Source organism: Suricata suricatta, chromosome 13 (genome assembly GCF_006229205.1).
Source record: "Suricata suricatta isolate VVHF042 chromosome 13, meerkat_22Aug2017_6uvM2_HiC, whole genome shotgun sequence".
In the NCBI taxonomy this organism is placed as follows: Eukaryota; Metazoa; Chordata; class Mammalia; order Carnivora; family Herpestidae; genus Suricata; species Suricata suricatta.
The window spans coordinates 73,650,340-73,668,792 of NC_043712.1; the positions used below are offsets into that span (position 1 = coordinate 73,650,340).

General features: G+C 41.8%; 1 protein-coding gene across 3 annotated transcripts in view; it reads right to left on the bottom strand.

Annotated features, from left to right (window-relative positions):
- Positions 1–18,453, bottom strand: part of PCSK5 (proprotein convertase subtilisin/kexin type 5) — a 461,176-nt gene that overhangs the window by 133,921 nt on the left and 308,802 nt on the right. For 2 of the 3 annotated variants that reach the window (XM_029920455.1, XM_029920454.1), the window contains 4 exons: positions 14,732–14,829; positions 14,304–14,433; positions 13,310–13,425; positions 9,773–10,099 (listed from right to left, as the gene is read on the bottom strand). In XM_029920455.1, the coding sequence (XP_029776315.1) occupies positions 9,984–10,099; positions 13,310–13,425; positions 14,304–14,433; positions 14,732–14,829 (460 nt within the window). In that variant the 3' untranslated portion in view covers positions 9,773–9,983. Of the gene's footprint in view, positions 1–9,772; positions 10,100–13,309; positions 13,426–14,303; positions 14,434–14,731; positions 14,830–18,453 lie in introns of those variants that run through there. The other variant, XM_029920456.1, reaches the window with a different exon arrangement.

Below are 18,453 nucleotides of genomic sequence, written 5' to 3' on the forward strand. Positions count from 1 at the left end.
CACATGGATAGGAATCTTAGGGGGACCCGTCAGAACTCTGCTACTCAACTAACCCAAACCAGCTACGGATGCCGCTATATACTTTTAGCGGCATTGTTCTAAAGCATTAGCTTTATTGAGTTTGTGCCTAAGGTTTTGCATGTGTTTTATGTGATAGAATCTCCATGACATCTCCTGGGGTTTCTCTTTTACACTGAACAGAAGGGCTGGAACGATTCAAAGGGATGATGTTGATGAGGAAACAGGTATAGACATAAGCAGAGCTACACTCAAGTGATTCAGAATCAACATTAGAACTTAGTTGTCTGTCTGAGCCAAGGCTATTTCCTCCCTGTCGTGTACTCAGTTATTTACTTATATATTCATTCATTGATGTATTCATCTATTGATCAAAGAGTTATCAAATACCTACACTATGATAGACGTTTTGCTAGCTTTATGAGGTATAAGGAGTTTATAGTCTCTGCCCCATGGAAAAAACTTTGCAGTGAGAATTACATATATCAAACAAACACTACAATTGACTAGATATATATAATTGATATGAAAGTAGAGGCCCCCATGAAAACTTATAATAAGGAGATCTAGCCTTGTTTAGAAAAACTAGAGGATGGAGAAGTGACATTTAAACTGATAATAAATACTAGCCAGGTGTAGATGATTAAGAATAGGATACCATTAAAGTAGGGGAAACGGCATGTGTGAAGGTTCTAAGGCACAAAACATAAAAGAAAAATCAGGGAAAGTCACTGTGGCTGGAAAATATGGGAGACAGAGAATGGCATGAGATGTTTAGAGCAGTGGGGTAGGTTAGATTGACCATGGCCTTGATGGCCACAGAAAGGTACTTCAGTTTTATCCAAGGGGAAATGGGAAGCCCTGGGAGGGTTTTAAATGGTAGAGACTCTTGTGAGCTTTGAATTTTTACACAGAGCACTCTGCTCCCGTGTGGAATAAATTGGAAGGAAAAGGTAGGAACATGTGGAGTGTGGACACAGAGGTGCATTAGATGAGGCTAGAAAGGAAGTTTTGCAACAGTCCAGGTGAGAAGTAGCTTGAGCCAGAAGTAGCTTGATTAGGATGGGGGTAGTAAAAGTGAAGGGCAGAAAATGGATCCGAGACCTATTTTGGAGGCAGAGATGTCTAGACTTGCCGATCGAGCAGATGTGGGAGTGGGAAGACATGGTCAAGATAACTCCTGGATTCTCTTGTGTGTGCCTCTTCTCATGACAGTCAGATTATATTCTTACACATAACAAAAGCAATTTACATTTTTTTGAGTGGTTTAGGTTTTATTATAACAGTTATAATTCAAGTGGCAAGAAAGTCTTATGTAATTCTGCGTGGAAGGAATTTGTTTTACCAGATTTATCAAAGGAAGTCATGGAATTTGTATTATGTGATGACTTCAGCATTGTTATATTTCACTGTGTTCCCCATATCTCCATTCTATTTCTTTCTCATTTCATCTGGGGCTAGAAAATGCAAATGGTGGCTTCCCAGATAGAAAAAATTAGGATGAAAGGAGGCATCCTCATTTCTTAAAAACCCCTACCTCTTTCCCCTTAGATCCATTCTAATTTCTTGTGCCCACATGGCCCTTTGGTTGCCATTAAGTCTCATAATGATATCCATTCCTGGCTTGGTCACAGAAAGTGCCATGTATGGTCGTGGTGTGTAGGCTTGGGTGGATGTTGCTCTATTTACAAGGAGGGGCACTGAATCAGAAATCACCAGTTAAAATATATAATCCTCATGTGAGCTCCGTGGTCATAGCCTGAAGGCTGCTTTCACAGACCTCTTTGGCTCTTGTATTTCTCTTGGAGATTCTGGTATCAGATTGTCTGGGTTTAAATTAATCCCAGATCTTCCATTTATCCATGGGGTGCCTTAGGCATTTACTTCATCTGCATTCCCATTTGTAAAAAGAGGATGAAATCAGGCTATTCATGGTATTGAGTGGAATAACCTATACCAAGCATTTAGCACAGAACTTAGCACATAGGAAGTACTCCGTATGTGGGGGTTCTAATTGTTTTCATCATTAGGGAAGAAAGGTGCTAGCATATCACTTTCTTTCCTTTAGCTCTTCTCTGGTAATGATTTGGAGGGCAAAGTATTTTGTTTTCCTTTTTTTTTTTTTTTTTCTTAGAAGGAAATGAGAATTCTGAGCAGCCCCTTGTCCCCAAGTATAGCCTTGCAAACAGGCCTTGCCAACATGTTGCTCTGGCCATGGACGTCACAGTGAAGAGACGTGAGGGGCTGCCTCCTCTCATGTGAGCTGTTCTGACAGCTGAGCTCTGCTTAGTACCCTGTCCTTTCATTTAGCTGGCTCAATGCAGGCATAGATCCTCTAGGGGCTGAAGCAGATATGGTCTCCTTAGCATTTGTCTGAATGAATGCTTTACAAATAATGTTGGCAGGAGGCCATGAGTTGACTTGATGGAGTCCTTGAGCAAGTCCTCTAGCCTCGCTGAAAAGAGGGTTGATGACTCTGTCAAGGGGATAGGAGGGCAATAGCCCCTGTGTACTATTTTATAAGTTGACCTCCATTATCTTTCTGTCCTCGGCCTCCAGCTGCCTATCTTGCTCCCTCTATACCATTTCTGTCCACAGACCCTTTAATGGTTTTGTGCCCTTTGAATTCGGTCTCTCTCTCAAGCATCCTTCTTCAACATCCTCACCTTCACCAACTTACAAATTCATGCATATCCTTCAAGACTCAGGCCGAATGTCATTTCTTACGCTGTTTTATTCATTCATTCTGCAAACACTTAGGCAAGGAAGGCACTGTGCTATACCTACAAGCTACAGCCATGAGTAAGATGGATAAAGCCCCAGTTCTCACGGTGCTGATGTTCCATTGGGAGAGACTGACAGTCAACAAGGAAATGAAGCCATAGAATGTCGTGTTGTGTTATGTGCTATGAAAAGACCAGGAAATGTGGGCAGGGGTGGGGTGAGTGGTGGAGGGAACTGCTTTCTAAGTGGGCGAGTTTTGAACTAAGACCTGCAGATGAGAAGGAACCAGCCATGTGAAGAGCAGGGGTCTTGAGGCACAAATAGGCTGGTTTTGTTGGAAGAACAAAAGAAAGTTGGTATGACTGGAACCTGGTTAGTAGGGGGAAGTGGCAGGAGAAGAGATGAGAAAGATCTCAGGTAGGGAGTTCAGATTTGATTTCAAGTGACATAGGAAGAAAGGCAAAATCTGACTTTGTGTTTGTAATAGCAACTGTGCTATCCCCGTGGAGAGTAGACAGGGCAGGAGAAAAAAAGAAAGGAGGGGAGAGAAACAGGGAGCCTAGTTAGGAGGCTCCTGCTATAGTCCTGGACGGAGACAATGGCGGCTTGACCCACAATTACAACTCTGCACTATTTAGAGATCTATTGTAATGGCGTGATTAATGGAACTCTGCTAATGGACTGGGCAAAAAACGAGAAGAGTTACTAGGTTTTGAATTTGAGCAACTGGGTGGCTAGTTTGTAATGCCTTTAATGGGGTGGGAGACATTTGGTGATAGTATTAAGGAGATTCAGGAATCAAGTCTGTTTTGGACATGTTAATTTCAAGATGTCTATTAGCTATCTGAATGGAAATGTCAAGTAGCTATTTGGAACTACAGGTAGAAATCTTGAGGGAAGAGATGAGGAATATATATAAATCTAACTCCCCACCCCCAGCCCGAATAGTGAATTTCTCCCTCCTTTGCAGTTATATTAAGATCCCAACAGATCATTGGTTTTTCTGCCTCTATAGGATCCACATCATGTCAAATATATTAAAATTACCTTTATCCTACATTAAATTTAATTATATGTGGTTCCTTTTTTTAAAATGCTTATTTATTTTTGAGAGAGAGCAAACATGAGCTAGAGAGGGGCAGGAGAGAGAGAGGGAGACACAGAATCTGAAACAGGCTCCAGGCTCTGAGCTGTCAGCCTAGAGCCCAACGTGGGCTTGAACTCATAGATGGTGAGATCATGACCTGAGCTGAAGTTGGATGCTTAACTGACCGAGGCACCCAGGCGCCCCCATTATATATGGCTCCGTAAGAGTTGAGTTGCAATTGTCCAGTTTTGACATGTTGCATTTTGTAGATATTTAATTAAAATATCATCTGAATTTGCATATTGTGAGGTAACTATATTAAAAAAATCTTTTTAACGTTTATTGGATATGTTAATTTCAAGATGTCTATTTAGGTGCCTTCAAAAGGACATAAAGATATTGTGAGGGAGTCCCACTCTCTCTTTATTTTGAAAGAGTGCATGAGAGCGGGGAGGGGGCAGAGAGAAACACAGAATCCGAAGCAGGCTCCAGGCTCTGAGCTGTCAGCACAGAGCCTAATGTGGGGCTTGAACTCATGAACCGTTGAGATCATGACCTGAGCTGAAGCTGGATGCTTAACCAGCTAAGCCACCTAGGTGTCCCACGGTAACTGTATTTTCAATGGAGCACATCAGTTTTGGATGCCCTTAGAAAGCTTGTAATGCAAGGGTGTGGAACCTTTAGGACTTAACTGGTAAAGTAAGTTTGCTCCTCTGGACGCCCCCACAATATCTTTACGTCCTTTTAAGGCACCTAAATAGCTTCATATTCTAATTGTGCTTTTGTGTCTGTGCTCCCCATTAGACTATAAGCTTGTAGAGGGCAGGAAGGACCACAGGGACTTATTATTCAAGGAAGCAATCAGTTGGGCTCATAAAGAGAAAAAGCCACGTCCAGGGACCCAGTGTGTCTTCTACCTGCACTTGAGAAAGGGCCCTGAACCCCTGCCTTGCGGTGGATGTAATGTGGACTTTTTCCTGGCATTCTTCAAAAGGAAACAGAGTTGTGCCGAAGGCTAATGTTGCAGGCCCCGGTCCCAGCCATACCCTTTACTAGCTGTGAATCTTCCTACTTCGTGTCCATAGGCCTCTGAGTTTGTGTGGGCCAAATTAAAGCCACTTATGAAATAAAACTTTGTTTTACCAGAAGGAAAACTTGGTCAGCCTTCAAGGATATTCTTAAAATAACGTATTCTTTCCTAAAATAACAACAAAAAAGATCATACCCTTGAGGCCTCAGGAAACATTTCTGGGAAGTTTTCAAAGTGGGGATGCAAAATACTTGGGTTGATCGATAACCTGGCTTTGCAAAAGCAACGATTGCTCTCAAATTGGCCTCCTTTAGACAGAAGACCTTGTAAGAAAATGCTTCAGTAATAAGACAAGTCTCCTTCTACGTCCTTTGCAGTTAGAGCGGAGAGGAGCTGCGAGCATTGCCAGTTCCCAGACTGTCCCCCTGAGCTTTGGGGATGCTGCCCAACTGTATCCTTCTTGCCCGACACCGACTCTGGGCAGATCTGGGCAGATCTTCCCGTCTCATGATGAAGGGGGGGGGCATGATTACATCTCTCACAGCCCCACTTCTAGTGCCATGTGGCTCCAATGAGCCACAGTGAAATTAAGTCCATCTGGGCCATACTCGACTACATTTGTCAGTAGCTCCAAAGTATTCTGAGAACTTCAGATATTATGGGTTTGTAAGGACAACAACAAAAACATTTGGACATGGATGCCAACCAGAAGCAGGTTTATACTTTGTCATGGACATACACTGATTTGGGGCCCAGGGCCCACCTCAGGCCAGGTGAGGTCAAGCTGTAGCTGGCCTTGGAGTCCCCTCTACCATTTTGGGTTTTTTTTGTTGTTGTTGTTGTTGTTTTGTTTTTGTTTTTTTTGCTTTTGGTGAATGCACTTCTCTACCATTTTGTATTAGAGAATGGAAGGACAGAGCGTTAAGCTGGTCAGGCCATTGTTTAATGTTGCCTCCGATTTTCTCCGTATCCATCAAACTACCATCTGTCATTGATCTTTGCATGAAACGGAATGATGGGGTGAAAGGAGTTAATAATACATGCCTACTTATATTTTAGTCACACTCAGCTGGCTGGTGCCTCAAAGTGAAGAGTAGACAGTTGGGTGGTAAACAAGGAGTCTGACAGGAGGGATCAACAGCATCGTAAGTCCCCCTAACACCGGGGTGAAAGGCGATGCAAGTTTGATCAATTCCCAGATGCATCCTGGTGATTAGCAAGGTCTGCCACAGGTGTGGTGGTTGAGGATGGGCACACGACCTATCTTGTGGAAAGCGTAGAGGTGTAGATCCTTCCTGACTAACCCATCAAATGTTGGATTACTGTTCTTTGGAGAAATATAGCAATTAGATGAAGCCATTAAAATAGGTGACTTGCTTCCCTGAACCATCTCTTACCAGAGCAAGTTGGCTGATCACGTTCTTGCTGCCCAGCTAAGCCTCAGGCATGGCTCCCAAGAACCAATGCGAGTTCCACTGACACTAGGAAATTCGCCCTGATCAGTTCAATTCAAAGGAGTTTCTGCCTGTCTGAACTTAGTAACTCAGTGTCCCATTTGTTTGAGATTTAGAGTTCACTACTGAATACTGTCTCACTGTTAAATTTTATTTTGATTGTTTTGTCCGGTTAAGGTACCCCAGTTTACTTCAAGCCCATTGGTCTCAGCTTTCTTGTTCATAAACATAAGGTATAATGATAATGTGTAAACAGGACATACCTCTGCTTGAGAGGTTTTTGTGAGAGTTAAGAAAACTTACATGAGTATGCACTTTATATTCCTACCCTGGGCGGTACGTAGTTAAGTGTTCAATAAAATTCATTCCCTCCTATCACCCCACCATTCCCATCACGGGATTTCATGACAGCGGAGAGGCTTTCTCTTACACTGTTTTGTATCCCTAGATCATTAAACCTAATTGGAGCTCACTTTGGATGTTGTTTTCACTGATGTCTCCTTTCTCTTCCCCAAAGCCAGGGCATTGAAATTTCAAAGCAAGTGTCTACATCTCCAGGAGGGTTCATGAAGACCTGTAATCCATGATAGTTCCCCCTGTGGCATGTACTGGAGATGTATTTTAGACTAAGTTATCTTCTAGGCTTCCAGGACTCCAGCCACTGTCAAGTTTACATAGAATATCAGAAAATCGAGTCAGGCCTTCTCCCTTTTCAAAGTTTCAGATTCCCCACCTACCTGTGCCTAGCCCTGGGTCCTGACCCCTTCATATACACACTGGTGAGTGTGTGCAGTAGTCCACACCCCAGGGGAAGCCCAGGGAAAGAGCGTGCCTAGATGGCCCACAGTCGGCTAAAAAGCACACCAAGATCGTATAGTTCACCACCTCCCCCAACTGGCTTTCTAAAAATGGGATTTAACATCCACTCAGGACCAAGTCTAATCTCTTCCTTTCTTATACTGTTGTTACTTTGTCTCTCCTTTTCAACTCCATCCCCTGCTTACCCTTTCTTTTCTGACTTTTAGATGGTCCATTCACTTCCATCTTTTATATTCAGGTTCTATGTGGAAACAGAAGTTTCTCATCTCACCCTTCAGAGATATTTACACGTGGGTATGAACAGATCAGATAAACAGGAACTTAGGTTAATTTAATAGAAAAAATAAAATATGGAATAACATTGATTTGGGCCAGCATCAATTACAACCATTCTACTATATTTTACAAAAAAACAACTGAACATTTTACACATGTACAGTATTTTTCAGTAAAAGTGGATTTGGATTTAACAGTGGATCACTAATTAAAAATAAAAAGACAAAAGAAAACAGAAGATAGGACTTTTCTCTCTAGAAGGTTAGAGCATTTGTTAAGTCTCCAAACTTTGTACTATCCATTCCATATATCTCATTATGAATATATATATTTATACATAATATATAACATTAACTTAAACTTTGAAAGCATTATGTTCTAGTTAATAATATTCTGTAGATAAATGAGGCAGTAACACATTAGTAGTTAAACCAGTATTTCCATGATGTGCGCCTGCATGGTTGGTGGGAAATGGAACACACAATGGTGGACCCCAGTGAATTTGGCTGTCATTTTGATGCTTATTTGTCTACGAATACAGACCTGGTTTTTCTTTCCTATCATAGTAACTTTGTGCCTCAAATAGTATGGGCTGGTTCAGTAAAATGGATTCCTTTGCAGGCAAATCTGGTTTTGCCATATGCCTGATCTTGCTTTAGGCTTGCACTTACATTTGCCCATTTAGAGGCTGTGCCTTTAAATGGAAGACTCTACGCCATACCCCAGGTTGACTTATTTTCTTCAGGTCAGAAGGACCTGCACTGTTAGGAAAATGAAAGTTGGTTGGCAAAATCAGTGGATTCTCTACTTACTTATGAATCACTATGTGACTCAGTTATCACCACAATGCTATTAAAATCATTAGACTATAATTAACCACTTATGGTCAGATGATGACTTTGATGTCTAGGAATGAATATTTTCAAGGTTGGCTTTTTACTCGTTTGTTGTTTGGGTGGGGACCTTCTGCATTCACTTCCCAGCTCCTTCTTCAAATAATCTATATCGATATCATCCCTGTTCTCAGCTGTGAGGCTCGTGAGATCTTGGAAGTGAGGCTGTCAAAAGCATAAAGCCTGCAAGATAGCTGGTCACTCCTAAAGCAAATGAGGTCACCAATGGGGCTTTGATGTGAAAAATGAAGAAACTTGATAGGAGTCTATCCTCCCTTAAACAGAGAAACTCAGAATTGGTAGAAAAGATCTATCCGGCATCATTTCTAACCACTGATCCAAAATAGTTTTCACAAAATTGGGTCTGCTAGATTCCAGGATGTGTTCAGGAGTTGTAGAAAACCGGTGAGAAGATTTCCAAGAAAACAGATGATCTCATTGACATCCAGTGGACAGATGTATCATAGCACAGTTATAAGAGGGACAGAGGAATGGGAAATAACAGAATCAGGAGGGTACAATCATGCCACCCATATTCAATTTCCAGTTTTATTTAAAATGACAAAATGATAAAACTTCTAATAAGCACCATTGAAAAACACTGCCCAGCCAACTTGGGCACGAGCTTAAATATTATTTAAATAATTCCATTTCTTACAAAATACAGGACCTTTTAGAAACTTGGACTCCAGGATGACATTTCCTGCATCCTATCCCAAATGCTTCCCATCACAACAAATGGAATTTCTGATGGCCTTAAAAAAAAAATGCTATGGGGATTATGGCCAGATAGCACCAAGAGCTTGTGCAGGGGCCCACAAAGTGAACACTCCAGGTTTCAGGGGAGCTGGATCAGTCTCAGGCATTTTGTGTAACTTTGCTTTCTGTCCACCACCAGTCTGATTGAGAGTGATCCCATTTGACCAGCTATGTGTAAAACAACCCAGTCTGCAATGGAAGGCCAGTAGCAGCAAGTCTATGTGATGAAACCAGTGGAGCAGACTTATCAAGTGAGTCAAACGCCTAAAACCAGCACATAATGCATGGAGTAAATTACGTGTGGAAAAGTATCAATGTTCAACTGTGAAAAACTGAGACAAAATGACACTGAACGCAACTCCGAGGGACGTTCTGAATGCCCTTAGGTCCAGTTTTTTGCCATTTCCCCCCACAGTGGACTCAAGCATGAAAAATGACAGATGCAAGAGCTTTCTCTTTGATTTTGATCTATGTCTGCTCTTGTGATGTTTTTGAAAGGTATTTTTAGGCATCTCAAAGGGGAAACAAGCAAGTAAATGTAAAGGGTAAAAAAAAAAAAAAAAAAAAAAAAAAAAAGAAAAAGGACCTTCAAAACCAGGGCAGGAAATCAAATCATTACTTTAACGTCAAATTTTGGCATCAAATGCTTTGGTCATACAATACTGTCTCTGTGGTTCTGGCTGTTTAGCACTAAACACCCAGTTATAAAAGGTAGGCTTGTTGTAGGTTTATTTTTTTTTTCCATTTAAATTCTGACAAAACAGTTCACCATCTCCCTGCACAAATTTGAGAGAGAGAGAAAAAGAGAGCAAAAAAGAGAGAGGTGGCTTGCTTTTTTTTTTTTTTTTGCTTTTTTTTCCTTTTTAATAATAATATGGAGTAATCTATAAGTCTACAGGAACAAAGAAATCTAGGATCGCAGCTCAGCCTTGGAATGTACATGTTTTGCAGCAAAGTTGTTGAAGAACCTTCCGTTGGCATAGATTGTTCTTTTTCACTAGCATACAGAAGCCTCCTTCGGCCCAGGATTCTTCCGTTGCTTTTCCAGGAAGTCAGCAAGACAGAGGGGGAGTTGAGGACGAGAGCAGCATGATGCACACATGGAAGAAGGTTGTGATTGGCCAGAGAGGCAGATTGGGGGAGTGGAAGAGATCATGGAGGAACAGTCAACAAGGAGGAAATTTGGTCCACTCAAAGTGATTTCAGTCAACACCATTGTTTTTCAAGGAGAGAGATTGCAGTCCAATGGTAAATGTGATTGGTATCCATTTATGAAAGGGGAAAAAAAAGATTAGAAAAAAGAATAAATTAGAAATCAATAATAACATAAGCAAGGAATGTTTCTTCTCAGAATTACCTAGAGCAGAGAGTATACAAGCCATTCATACGATATTTCACTGAATCTAAGACACTCGATTTAAGATGCACCACTATTTTAAGTAAATTACTAAGAAGAAACATGCTTATTACATTCTCACCAATTAGAATATTAATTATATCCTTGAATTTTTGGTTAAATATTAGTTATATATGCTGTTATGAGTTAAATGTTAAATATTAGTTATATAACTATGCTGTTGTGTTTCTGTGCTTTTGGCAAAAACTCTTCCTTTGAATATTAAAAAATCATTTCATTTTTTTGAGGCGCTTTGGAACTCCCATTAATGTCAACACAACACGTAGTAATCACGTACCTCACTCAGTTGACTAGACATCACTATAACTAAGTCACAGGCAACGACAACTATGTCACATCAACCTACTGGTCAACAGTAGTTGTAAGCTGCCATAAATTATAAGATGCATCTGATTTCAGATGTTAAAATGTAAAAAAAAAAAAAAAAAAAAAAGTATGTCTTAGAATCATTGAAATAGGACAGTTGAGAGGGAATAAATCACAAATCCCTAAATGCAATTGCTATGTGATTTGAAAAGCCTGGTGAGCCACCAGTGACCTCATTATTTAGCTGACCTGAAAATGGACTCCTTGTAAATGATGGTTCTTCACTTTCTACTCTTGCCTACCATCCTGACACCCCACTCCTACCAAAGTGCCATTTAGCAGAACGTATCCCGTGTTTACCATGGTTTAGAGAAGGCAGTTAAAGCATCACAAATGTGGCAATGCCTGGTACCAAGTGCTTCAGGTGAAAATTGCAAGTGACCGTGGGTCTTCCTCTGTTTTCTGTTACTAACATAAAAAATTTGGTCACATCCAGCTATCGGGGAGCCATGTTTTAAGTAAAAAGTGATACTTATCCAGTCCCTGGGGTGCCCTCACCCCAACCCTCTGTGCCTGTGTTGTGTGGTGAGAACACAGAGCCTGAGTGGGTCTGGCCTGTCACTGCTGGACCCATCCTGTAGTCAAAAAGCTATGAAGACACAAAGTCGCCTATGATGCGCCGTGGAAATGAGACTGTCAATTATGTTCTAGGCGCCATCGTGCTCCCCATTCTTTTTAACATCTTCTTGAAATTCCTAATATGAAGTTTTAGAATAACCATACAAGGTCAATAGTATTAGCCGCCTTATGTTTACAGATGAGGGAAGTGAGAAGTTTAGCACTTGCCCGAAGATCTGGAGCCCCGGAATGAATGACAGTATTCTGATTTCTGAATCCGCATTCTCCCAATGTTGTACCTCTTGGTACAACTGTTGTACCGCTTGTGAAATTTCTAGAATAGGGCCCGGTCCAAGGAAGGTAAATAGTAAACCCAGGGAAGTGCTCTTGTCTGGGAAGGCTGTTCCCAATGCATCATTGTAAATTTTATTTTTCTGTTTTCATAACAACCCACAGATATTTAAAAATAACAATGGTTCACAATGCTTTCTATGTCATTGAGATGCATGTCTGCATAAAGTTTAGGCTCTAATTTTAGGGCTCCCTCTGTGTGAATTATACGAAGTTGAAGCTCACAAAATGCTAAAGTTAGAACAATTTAAAGTTCTTCATTTATAAATGGGGAAACTGAGGCTAGAAAACGGAGAGGACCTGACATTTGTCAAGTTGTCAGGGGGAATGGAATAGCAAGATTCCCAAACCTGGCTGCATGTTAGAAACACTTGAGAAGCTTCTAAAAATATCCATGCTTAGACCACACTCCAAATCCAATTTACTATGAATCTTTGGAGAAGGTGTGCGGTCCTGGCATTTTGGTTGAGAACCACATGTGCAAAGAGAAGAAAAATGAACCAACATTTAGAAGTCTGAAGTTCCACACTTGGTTCTATCATTAACTCCTTACCCCACTGGCTTAATGAAGTATTCAGATACCATCTGATTGTTACTCACGTATCAAAAATTTAAATGATCCAAATAAAAGGAAAGGCAATACACTGGCATCGTCCCAGGATAGAGTTTTATGCTGTCATTAAAACTGAAGTGGCTGAGGACTTTGTAAAAACACAGGATCATGTTTATGTCTAATGCTTAGTACAAAATGCAGAAACCTCCATATACATGGTGTTTAAAAAATAGAATCAAAAGCACATGTGGCAGAAGATGGGCAAGAAATACATGAAAAAACTACTTGTAAAAGATTGCATATTATAGTCCAACTATATGACATTCTGGAAAAGGTAAATCTATGGACAGTAAAACCGATGAGTAGATTCCAGGGGGGAGGGAGGGAGGGAGGGAGAGGCAGAGTGCAGTGGATTTTTAGGGCAGTGAGGGTATCCCGTGCGGTCCTATAATGGTGGATACATGTCCTTATCGAGTTGTCCAAACTCCTAGAATGTACAACACCAAGAATGAACCCTAATGGCAACTATGGACTTTGGGTGATAATGGTACGTCAATGAAAGTTCATCGGTTATAACAAATGTAACCACTCTGGTAGAGGAGGCTAATGTAATGGTGGGGATTGGGTGTGTGTGTGTGTGTGTGTGTGTGTGTGTTGTGTGAGTCAGGGTATGTATCGGATCTCTTTGTACTTTCTGCTTAATTTTGCTGTGAACCCTAAAACTCTAAAATAGAAAAACAAAGTTCGCTAATTTGAAAAAAAAAGAAATCTAACTGGTACCGTTCTGGCCAGTAGAACCATAGGTGACTTCTCCTTTTAACTAAAGGAAATGAGCTGAAACCCAAACCCACTGAAGGTGGGAGTTCAAGATGAATGAATGCCAGCAAGATATTGGGCATGTTCTGACTCATGCTTGTAGTTTCTTTAAGTGGAAATGTAATTAGATCTCAACATAAAAAGATGACCCCTAGCTCAGAGGACCAAAATGAGCAGTGTGTACTCACCATCCTTGCAGATGGCTCCCATCTGACACGTCCCGAGGTCTAAGAGATACCCGCCGGGGCAGCTTGTGCAGTTCTTGAAGCCCGGGCCACTGCACGTCAGGCAGCTGGGATCGCATCTAGGGGGAAGATGTATAATTTATCATCCTTTCACACGTTGGGTACAAGAAAAGATGTTAGCCATCAACCTCTCAATGATGTTTTAATTTTTTTTCATGTTTATTTTTGAGAGAGAGAGAGAGAGAGAGAGAGACACCAAGTGTGAATGGGGAAGGGGCAGAGAGAGAGGCAGACACAGAATCAAAACAGACTCTAGGTTCTGGGCTGTCAGCACAGAGCCTGACGAGGGGCTCAAACTCAGGAACAGCAAGATCATCACTTAGGCTGAAGATGGACGCTTAAGTGACTGAGCCACCCAGGTGCCCTAACTTTTAATAACATTTTAAACTTTGACCATGACACAGACTCCTTTTCTTACTGTAACTGCTATGTCTGACAACATTAAAGAAAGCCTAGCCAGGTAGATTGTGTGATTTTCTTATTTATTGTTTTGAGAGAGAAGGCGCAAGTTGAGTGAGGGATGGGGGGGAGAGAGAATTCCAGGAGGGGCAGAAAAAGAGAGGTAAGGGGGCCCACCCAAAGTGGAGTTCGTGCTCACCTGACGTGGGGCTCAAACTCATGAACCATGAGATCATGACCTGAGCCAAAGTCAGATGCTTAGTGACTGAGCCACCCACGTGCCTCAGACGGTGTGATTTTAAATGGAAGGATGCATGTACTTGGAACAGAACTATTACCTTAAAGGTTTTAAGTGCTTATGAGACCAAAACAAAAAAAATATTAAATACAAGTTGGGGTAAAGCTGTGGGGCAGTGTTCATAGGTCAATGTCGGGATCTTACTTTGTTAAATAATTCTGTTTCGTATTATGTGTGGAGGTGGTCAAATGAGGCCTCCAGGAACTGAGCGCTAGGGCTGAAGGGGGTGCATCCGCTTACTTTTTGCAGGATTTGTATCCGTTCTCTGAAGAGTGGTCGAAGTAATAGCTGATGCTGCAGGTCTGCACGCACCTGCCCTCCTCCATGAAGTAGCCCTCAGTGCAGTTAATACACCCGGTGGCACCCGCCCCTGAAAAGCAAGACAAAGGCAGCAACAAAAACAAAACCTCAGAAGAGGCTGCTTCTTGCATAGTGTGTGAAAACGGCATTGACATGTTGTAATTTTCAGAGTTACAATTTAACAGTTGCATTTTCTTACGTTCTTTGGGGAAAAAAATCGCACCCGTTTTAAATGGAAATTAAACACAACCATTTGCCAAAAACATCAAATCTCTTTAAAGATACGCAGTGGGTGTTGGCTAAGAACAAATGGGCAAGAGTCAAACCAGAGCCAGAGGAGAGGACAGAAAGGCCGGGGGACAAGGTACCAGCACAGGTGGCGCAGAAGCGGTGGCAGGGCTGACAGTCCTGGCCATTGAAGTACTGCCCGTCCTCACAGGTGATGGAACACCGCGATCCCTGCAGGCTGGAGAGATAGACACATGTGCTGTGATCAAGGCACCGAGGTAGACTTTTGGGGTCTGTATACAACAAGTACAGTCCCCCCCCCCCCCGCCCTGCCGATTCCAGTGGTTTGGCAAAGCTTCAAAGCAGGGGACATAGCCTGTACCCTGCTTGCCCCTGCTCCCCCCATGCCTGTACGGATGTCTGTGGCCTCTACATGTACTGTAAGTTCTGTGGACATTTTTTTCTGAATCGTTAGACTGGCTGACGCATTCCTTCTTTGCTCCACAGCGTACAACCTGGATATTCTTAACAGCATTTTACAGACAAAACTCATTGCCTGGGGATCGGTCTGACAGCTCCACGACCCAGGCCTACTATATAATAAATTCAAAAATTGTTTTGTAGGGGCGCCTGGGTGGCTTCGTCAGGTAAGCATCCGACTCTGGATTTCAGCTCAGGTCAGGATCTCACAGTTCGGGAGTCTGAGCCCCGCGTCGGGCTCTGCGCTGATGGTATGATGAGTTACAACTGAATTAAAGGGCCGGGTGATCTCTGGCCAGCCCACACTCCCAGGAGTAGCTGTTTTTGTATCTGTTTCGGAGTTTTTAGTCCTTCTACTGGTTCTCATCAAAACAAGACAATCTGAGTATACTTTGCCTCTATTTCTTGATTTAAATTCTAACGAATAATTTAGTAAAATGACCTCCCAATACCGCAGATTCCCCAAACACCCCAACTTTCCTTAGTTACGTTATTGCTTCCAGGTGTTATCTGTACTGTATTTTCTCTACTTAGCACTCTTAGAGTCTGTTAAATTGCCAGAATGTTGAATGAGGAATGCATGTCTTTTTCTCCCTTCTAATTTCTATCAATTATGAGTTTCCATAGTCTATAAGTTGGTTCTTAAAACACAATTTACGACATTTAATATGCTGATATTGCTCACTGAATAGTGATTAGAACTATACATTAGGGTTTGAAATGCTATGTAACCAAATAGAAGGTACTAGAAGATGGGTATCTAAGCAACAGGGTCAGATGGGTTTTATCCTTAGACTCTTTATATTCTCCAGTTCACATCTTACTTCACTGTGCTTTGTATTTGTATCGTACTCACTTGAGCAAGTAAAATTTGTTTTTCCCTATGCTTAATAAATTTGGAAAGAACAAATACAGATTTAAAAAAGGATCCTAGACAGTCCTGTTAACATTTTAATCCGCTTCCTTCCAGTACTTTATGCATAGGTCTTTTTCTGTGTTTGTTGCTTAGCCATGATTGAAAAATTTACAGGTCTCTTGAGGCGAAATGCCAGACCCTTAAAGCCTATGAGGGAAAGGCAGGCAGGTTCAAGGAGACAGCGGGCGGCGGAACTGAAAGTGGACGCCCATTCAGATCTTACTGGCCGGGGAGAGAAGTTTTTAAAAGCCAGTAATAGGAAATAACGTCCCTTTCTGGAGAACTGGGTCAAAAAGGACGTTGCATCTGACGGATCCTTTGGTGGGACGAAAGAGGACCACCAAAAAAACGTATCAAAGTTTAAAAAAAAAAAAAGCCCGGTTTTTCTAATCAAGGACATTCCTTGTAAGGTTGGCATTTATTCAGCATGAGACAGGGGCTTCCCCGTGTGAGGAAGAAATGTACTTAAATGGGTCATGCAACGGACAGCAGTCACCGCGTGTCCCGAAGCCGTTTGCAGCTTCTAACGTTGGGTGGTGGCGGCAGAGCTAACCAACCGGCGCTGTGAACGCCTGGGGTCTTCCCGCGATGAACCGGCTAGCTCAGAACTGCGCGGGTCCCCGTGCTTTTTAGCACCCGGGGCCCCTGAGCACTTGACAAGTGGCTCGTGTGGCCAACGGCTGGAATTCTAAATGTTATTCAGCGTTAGTTAATTTCAGTCTCCATTTCACAAATTGGGACTCGGTTCAGTTATTGGCGAAGTCGTTAAGTCTGGAACAACGTGGCTACATAAAATCTTAGAGTAAATTTTGTAAAATCTAAACACAAATCTAGTATTGCTCCTAAAGAAAAACAATCACTGTCCATATTGAGATGCATGACATGCTTTAGGGGTAAAATGCACACCAGATTTGAAGATTTGGTATAACAATGAAAAAGAATGTAAAGGCTCTCTCGGAGTCTTTCATACTGATTACATGTTGAAATGATAATATTTTGGATATATTGAGTTAATATATTTTTTTTAACTTTCAGCCAATGTATCCTTTTGCTTCTTTTAATGTGGCTACTGGCGTATTTAAAATGAACACATATGGCTCTCCTATTTCTGTTGGAGAGTGCTGGGTTCAAACTCTGTAAAATGGTCCCAAAGAAAGACAGTTGACTCTTGAAAATAGGTTTGAATCCACTTAGAAGTGGATTTTTTTTTGGATAAATACAGTACTATAAATGTATTTACCTTAAAGTTTTCTTAACATTTTCTTTCCTCTAGGCTTACTTTTTGTAAGAGTAGTATATAATACATAGAACACAAAATGTGTGTTAGTTGACTGTTATTTGTGAGGCTTCTGGCCGACAGTAGGCTACTAGAGTTATGTAGTTAAGACTAAGTTAAGGCGGAGGGTACCTGGGTGGCCCAATCAGTAAGTGTCCAACTTTTGATTTTGGCTCAGGTCATGATCTGATGATGGATGAGATCGAGCCCTGTGTCTGGCTCCACGCTGATAGAGCAGAGCTTGCTTGGGATTCTCTCTCTCTCTCTCTCTCTCTCTCTCTCTCTCTTTCTCTCTCCCCTCCCTCCGCTCTTTCTCTGTTCCTCCCCTGCTCTCTCAACATAAATAAACTTTACAAAAAAAAAGTAAGTGAAGGAGTTAAAAGTTATATGTGATTTTCAACTGCACAGGGCTGGTGCCCTAACCCCTGGGTTGTGCAGGGGTCAGCTGTCTAGAAACTGATCTTTATTATTTATTTTTTAGTGAGACAGAGAGAAACAGAGCATGAGCAGGGAAGGGGCAGAGAGAGACACAGAGAAATAAAATCCCAAGTAGGCTCCAGGCTCTGAGCTGTCAGCACAGAGCCTGACACCGGGCTGGAACTCACCAGCCATGAGAGTATGACCTGGGCCAAAGTTGGACACTTAATCTACTGAGCTACTCGGGTGCCTGTATAGAAAGTAATCGTTAACCTTTTATTTTTCATGGACCATGTATGTGTCTCATATGGAAATAGGTACTTTGTAAATGTTATCACAATCCTATCATAATCTAGCAATGAGGGGTTATTATCTCATTTTATAGAGGAGAAAACTGAAGTTCAGAGTGCCCAAGTGACTTGACCAGGATCGCATAGCTGATTAATAGCAGGGATGGAGCCTACATCCATCATCTTCCCTCCTTTTTATTATACCAGTTTGCTCTTTCTCCAAATATTAGGGGGCCAACTCTACAGGTATTTATTAAGACAAAGTCCTTTTTAAAAAATTAAAAAAACAATTTTTTTAAATGTTTATTTACTTTTGAGAGAGAGACAGTGCACAAGCAGGGGAGGGGAAGGGAGAGAGGGAGATACAGAATCTGAAGCAGGCTCCAGGCTCTGAACTGTCAGCACAGAGCCTGACACTGGGCTTGAACCCATGAACCGTGAGATCATGACCTGAGCTGAAGTCTGATGCTCAACTGAGCCACC